The sequence below is a fragment of the Ursus arctos genome, unplaced genomic scaffold (assembly GCF_023065955.2).
Source record: "Ursus arctos isolate Adak ecotype North America unplaced genomic scaffold, UrsArc2.0 scaffold_6, whole genome shotgun sequence".
Classification (NCBI taxonomy): domain Eukaryota; kingdom Metazoa; phylum Chordata; class Mammalia; order Carnivora; family Ursidae; genus Ursus; species Ursus arctos.
Window position 1 is genome coordinate 13,484,565 of NW_026623078.1, and position 7,075 is coordinate 13,491,639.

General features: G+C 40.9%; 1 protein-coding gene across 6 annotated transcripts in view; it reads right to left on the bottom strand.

Moving 5' to 3' along the window:
* Positions 1–1,569: 1,569 nt before the first annotated feature.
* Positions 1,570–7,075, bottom strand: part of ATP6V1H (ATPase H+ transporting V1 subunit H) — a 120,885-nt gene continuing 115,379 nt past the window's right edge. For all 6 annotated transcript variants that reach the window (XM_026516476.4, XM_057307768.1, XM_044390386.3 and 3 more), the window contains one exon: positions 1,570–1,933. In XM_026516476.4, coding sequence (XP_026372261.2) covers positions 1,873–1,933 — 61 coding nt within the window. In that variant the 3' untranslated portion in view covers positions 1,570–1,872. The remainder of the gene's footprint in view (positions 1,934–7,075) is intronic.

Below are 7,075 nucleotides of genomic sequence, written 5' to 3' on the forward strand. Positions count from 1 at the left end.
AAAAACTTTCAGTCAAGAAAAAATTGGTTTGGGGCTCCTGGGTGGCTCAGTTGGTTAAGCATCTGCCTTTGGCTCAGGTCATGATCTCAGGGTCCTGGGATTGAGCTCCAGCATCGGGCTCCTTGTTCAGCGGGGAGTCTGCTTCTTCCTCTCCCACTGCCTGCTGCTCCCCCCTGTGCTTGTGCTCTCTTTCCCTCTGTCAAATAAATGAATAAAATCAAAGGAGGGAGGAAGGGAGAGAAGGAGGAAGGAAAAACTGGTTTGACCAAACTACCTATTTTCTTGGCAAATATGAAGGCAACTCTTTAAGAAAAATCATTCAGTCATATGAAATCACTAACCAAGAAAAACATCCATTATCTTAACTAACTTTTCCCATAGGATCTCTATGCTGAAAATAAAATAATATTCGATCGTTGAACACTACATCAAAAACTAATGATGTACTATATGTTGGCTACCTGAACATAATATAATAATAATAATAATAATAAGAAGAAGAAGAATAAAAGAATAAACATAAATTAATTAATTAATTAATTAATGACAAAAGGTGCAGATTTGGGGGCGGGGGGAGGCGGGAATGGGTATGCTACGCATGCCCTGCTGAAGGCCTGTAGTTCCAGAGTAAAGAGGGAAGGGGACAGAAATAAATATCTATTGCCAATATTGAAACCAAAAAGTATTAAAAGAAAATAGACTTGTACCAAAATCCAAGAATGAAAAGTACAGGAAATCAATGAAATAAAATAATGTAAAGCTAAAATTCTTTACTGAGCTCCACAGGCAAATCTTTTGGGCCACGGCATTACATTAAAAATTTATTTAAAATGTTAAAGTTCTTTAAATATTAGCAGAGGATTGCTGCAATGTGTATGTGTGCAAGGATGGATGGGAGGATGGATAGGCAGATGGATGGGCATAGATACATAGACTTTCAAAACATTCACTTACCGTTCACTGCTTTGCAACAATTCTCCCAATTTGGCTAGGAAAACAGATGATCTTTGTTAAAAGTTCGCATTGTCCACAATAGCTAAATTGTGGAAGGAGCCGAGATGCCCTTCAACAGATGACTGGATTAAGAAGATGTGGGGTCCATATATACAATGGAATATTACTCAGCCATAAAAAAGAACGATTTCACAACACTTGAGCAACATGGACAGGACTGGAGGAGATAATGGTAAGTGAAATAAGTCAAGCAGAGAAAGATAATTATCATATGGTTTCACTCATTTATGGGACATAAGAAGTAGGAAGATCAGTAGGAGAAGAAAGGGAAGAAGAAAAGGGGGGGGTAAACAGAAGGGGGAATGAAGCATGAGAGACTATGGACTCTGGGAAACAAACTGAGGGCTTTGGAGGGGAGGGGGGTGGGGGAATGGGATAGGCTGGTGATGGGTAGTAAGGAGGGCACATATTGCATGGTGCACTGGGTGTTACACGCAAATAATGAATCATGGAACTTTACATCAACATCTAGGGATGTACTGTATGGTGACTAACATAATAAAAAATTATTATAAAAAATAAAGTTCGAGTAAGGAACAAATAAAGAGCAAAACCTTTTTGAAGTGAGAATCCTTTAATAACTATACTCATTTCCAGAGAACAATAAATACAGAAATCACAAGCAGTATATGTAACAGTAATCTTTTCCTTAGCAACAGAAAGCACTTACTTTTATACAACTTAATGGGAAAACACGTTTAACGAAAATCAGCATTGGGAAAAGCAACACAACAGAAGAAAATTGCAAGTAAAATGAAAAATTTTTTGTTCCTGACCCTAACTACTGAGATTCATACTCCAGGTACTCCGTCCCAGGGAAGACGGGAAGGCTGGAGATTCTGAGGTTGGAGAGCACGTTCAGCTTCGGGCAGCAGCAGTCTGGGGCTGCTCAGATTGGAGCTGTTTACCAAGATATTCCCTAGAACAGCAGGAATAAAATAGCAAGGTATATTAGAATTTAAACAACAAAGATTCTCTTTCAAAATCAAAGCACGATATACCATGTCATCTACACTTACTTTAACATCTAAAAATTAGTAAAACAGCTCCAGAAAACTAATCTTTTCAAAATCTGAAAAGTGCCTGTTCTGTATGAATTTTAAACGCTCTCTTTACCATACGTAAGTCATTACATACACACACAGTGATTCAGCATACAATTACAAGGCAGTGTCTACCTCCCTGTCTGGGCACAAGTCATGTTTACTGCTGTGCCACTTCTGCAATCTAAGAAGTTCAAAACCAACTGAAGTACGATTCCAAGTAAGTGGACTGATGCACAAAAAACACATTTCCTGATACTAGCGAATATTAAGTAGCTATATCTCGGGATGAAAATAAATCACTGAAAATACTATCACGATTTACATGTCACAGAGCTTCTTGTTAATGAGCACTTTATCTGCACCAACATAGTCTAAAACCTTCACAAAGATTGTCCTACTGAATCCACAAACAATCCCAAGAGCAGAGTAGTATTCTCACTGTACAGGTGGGGCAGCTGGGGCTTAGAGCTGTGGTTTCCAAACTACTTAGAGCACATTCTCCTTTAGGAAATGAACACCCGGGGCGCCTGGGTGGCACAGCGGTTAAGCGTCTGCCTTCGGCTCAGGGCGTGATCCCAGCGTTATGGGATCGAGCCCCACATCAGGCTCCTCTGCTATGAGCCTGCTTCTTCCTCTCCCACTCCCCTTGCTTGTGTTCCCTCTCTTGCTGGCTGTCTCTATCTCTGTCAAATAAATAAATAAAATTTAAAAAAAAAAAAAAAGAAATGAACACCCACCCAGAGCATGTGTATACTTAGCTCTAAATGACATACAGGTTTCACTGTTAATTCCAGGGGGAAAAAAAATAATCTCTTTCTTATTTTTCTGTGAATGACTTGACCAGACTTTTGTTTCTGAACAAAAGAACTTCAAAGAGATTCTGTAAAGAACATTTTTAAAAATCCCTGCTGGGGCGCCTGGGTGGCACAGCAGTTAAGCGCCTGCCTTCGGCTCAGGGCGTGATCCCGGCGTTCCAGGATCGAGCCCCACATCAGGCTCCTCTGCTATGAGCCTGCTTCTTCCTCTCCCACTCCCCCTGCTTGTTTTCCCTCTCTCGCTGGCTGTCTCTATCTCTGTCAAATAAATAAATAAAATCTTAAAAAAAAAAAATCCCTGCTATGCAAAGGAAAGAGCATGAGTTTTGGATAGAGACCTGGATTTACATTCCGGCTGCACTCCCTTCATGGACATGCTGCTTCCAGAGGCTGTGGGATAAGGGTACCTGCCGGGGACAAGCAGCGGGCACACGGGGGCCCAGTGTCATCTCCTCTCCTCATCAGCTGACATCCAACCTCTCCTTGTCTAAGCACCTCCAGGAGATGACCTGTGGGCCACCAGCATCTACTGGTAATGTGACCCCACCTTTCTCCACAGAAGTCCAGAGAAAGGGGAGAGAGGTGGTCCAAGGATTTTACCGTGCTGCTCTACCTCCACTATCATGGCCTTAGTCCAAAGCTCTCAAAGATATGAAGCAACACTGAGAAAAGGAAGAAGCATTCGGAATAGGAACCAGATGGAGTTCTGTGGACTAGGGTCAGTGAAGGGTCAGGGACTCCCAGAAGTCTCACAAAGGTAAACTAAGACTGAAAATACTATGGGACTGACTGAAACCTCCTATAGAATGAAATGATTTATGTGGTTTTTTTACCCTTACACTAAAGTTCTTATCACTGACTTATTCATTATGGGTGTCATATTAAAGCACATAATATATATTTTTGTGTCAACTAGGAGCTATCCTAACATAATCTGGACAATGGATGGGGATCTTATTTTCAACCAACAGTAAGGAATTAGTTCTAACTCATGCAAAGGCATAAAGGGAAACCATCTATAAATTTTATTAGGAAAAAAATAAGAGTTTATGGTCACTATAAATGCCACCACTCTGGGGAGGCCTGCAACTAGGGAATATGTGTGACTGCGTAAGTTTGATATGTTGTCTTGTGGTGGTGGTGTTTTTGTTGTTGTTGGGGGAGGGAGAGATGAGTGGTAGAGTATAACATTTACTACAAAATTTCCAGATCATATCTATATATCTATATCTATCTATCTATCTATCTATCTATCTATCTATCTATCTATCTAGATATAGTTTTTTCCTATATATAAGAAGTTAAGCTTGAAAGTAGACACGCTTCATTGCAAGAGGGCCTTCGTTAGACTGTTTAGTGTAAAGGATCAGCAGAATATGCCACCCCAAAATATGCCACTTTGGTGTACTATTTCCAGCTGTAGATACTTGAAAATAGCCAAGTGCAGAGAGAGGCTTTCTCTGAACTCCCCTTATCTACCTAAAGACAGGTCCTCCAAAAGGAACTCAATTGTTATAAAGTCCCTTCCCTGGGAGTTTCATCAACCAGGGAGGACTGGCTCTAATCACAAGAGAACAGTCTTGAAGTCCACATCACACCCAGACAGACTAGACTGACCATGTCACAATCTCTTATCTCCCACCTATTCTTCTATGGGCCCATCCATCGTTCCTAAAAATCACTGACTCTCTGTAAGAGGCCTACATCCCCACTCCTTTTCCCTATTAAGATGGAATTTAATCCTAAATTCTAAAGGTACATCTTTAAGTTCCCCATTTTTTCCCTGGGTATCTCCCATGTGTACATGAGGTATACATGTTAATCAAGATTTTTTTCATGTTAATCTGTCATTTATCACAGGGCCTCATCTAAGACTCAGAAGGGTAGAAGGGAAATTATTTTTCCTCCCCTCTGAGAGTGATTTCTTAGAAAACATTTAAAAAGTGTACCTAAAGACACCATGTCACCCTTCAATTATAATAAGCTGTGGTTCTTTCAATATAGGACCGATGTGAAGGACAACGTTCTAAATATAAGTTTCCAAGACAAATCACAAGAGAACAGAGGCAAGCCTTCCAGAGCTCAGTGCTCTGAACTGCCAAGCCATGGAAAAGGGTCTGGCTGGATCTGGTCACACACAAAGGCTCCCATCTGCTCCACCTCTTACAGAGACATGAAGGGTGGTTCACTTTCCATACCAGATTTAACTGATATTTAGGGAATGAGACTTAATACTTGGGAGGTGAAAAAGATAAGTGATTTCTTCACAAAAAAGATATCATTGAAATAAGGGTCAAAGTAGGAGGAATATTAAAAGAACAAAGATGAGCTGCTCTGGCAGAGAATTTAAAAACATGTCCAATCATGGCTTCCCGTCTACTGGTTTTCTGCTCCTTTGTTTTTCCTGGTCAAAGGTCTTTATTATGGATGACACGCTCTACTACACTCTCATTTTTTCCTACATACAATGTGGCCCTGAGGCATCCACTTCTTCACAACCTTAGTGCCTGGAATGCAGAAAACACAGGACTTCCTTTGTGTCTGCTAAATAGGGTTTACGCAATTTAAGACTCAGACAAAGGACAAGAACATACATAAGGGGTTCAACTGAGAATGTGTACATCAAAAGCCCCAGATGGAACTTTGTGAGCCTACCTTGTAGGTCACAAAATGCCAAAAGTCTAATAGGAGAAGAGCCCAAATAGGACCCATGGAAAGAAGAATCAAATCTCCTCCTCAGGCTTTCCTGAAATTACTATGTTTGCAATGGCATATGAGTTATTAAAATATCAGAGAGAGCTGACCTGAGGCCCAACTGAAAAAGATACTAACTGCAGAAAAAGGACCTAGCCTACACAAAGCTTTGGCAAACATCTACTCCTTTGAACTTGGCTTATAAAATGTTATAGTCTGTTTCCTTCCTGTCAAATGGCAACGTGTAGTCAATTAAAGTATTCCCAAGATTCACCCAAGCCTGCCTCTGAATTCCCTGTGAGCCCCAGCCATAGGGAAGTCCTGGCACCAAGTGCCTGGGGCCGGGAATACAAGACGGTTGCCACATTCCACACATTATTACAAGGCATCGTGGAAACTTGCTTGTAGGTATTCCCACAAGTTATCCTCCTACATTTACAGCATCCGTGTAAGAAGTGATATCTCCATTTACAGCAGATCAAATGGAGCCTCAGAAAACTTCCAATAACATGCTCAAGGACAAGTGAGCAAATGGCCTGGCCAGGGCTCAGATCCTCTTCTCTTTAATACTGTGAAGCTGCCTGGCCAAGAGCCCAAAAAGGTGTGAAAAGCAGCCACTCATCCTAATTTTATACATTAGAAAATAATAAAAGGGTATGTATGAATAATTTCTTCAGGTTAAGGTAACATTACAGTCAGGCAAAAGGTAAAATAATTATGGATTTTACTTCAAGGGATTATAATGTATCCATAACGAAGGACTCAAGAAGAGTTATTTTAAGTGAACTAACCTAAGTATTGAGTCGGTCTTTCTCTCTGTGCCTGAAGATCAATACAAGAATAAAATTCAACTTATAATTTGCTCAGAAAGTGACCAATTTGTACCAGAAATCCACAGGAGTTTGACACTAAATCTTTACTTCTACTAAAAAGCAAAATTTGAGAAGTATAATATTTTCTCCTCTCTAACTTCATCCAGAATTTAAATCATTTGGGATTCTAAATCTCTGAAACTGAAAAAAGAAACGGTCTAAAGACCGACTCCCTTTTAAAAAAATCGAAGCACAAAATAGCTCACAAAAGAGACCATGTTGCACGCTGAGAAAACACTGACATCTGATTAAGATCTGGTTAAGCATCTGACTCTAGGTTTCGGCTCAGGTCATAATCTCAGGGTTGTGGGGTTGAGCCCTGGGTGAGGCTCCATGCTCAGCGGGGAGTCTGCTTGAGACTCTCTCCCTCTGCCCCTCCTCCCATGGGTGCACACACAGGCACACTCTAAAATAAATAAAAACAAATCTTAAAAAAAAAAAAAAAGAGGGGCACCTGGGTGGCTCAGTTAAGTGTCCAACTCGATTTCGGCTCAGGTCATGATCTTGTGATATTGAGCCAGTGTGGGGCTCCATGCTCAGTGGGCGTCTGCTTCAGGCTCTCTCTCCCTCTCCCTCTTGCACCTCCCCCACTCATGCTTGCTCACATGGGCACTCTCTCTGTCTCTCTCTAAAA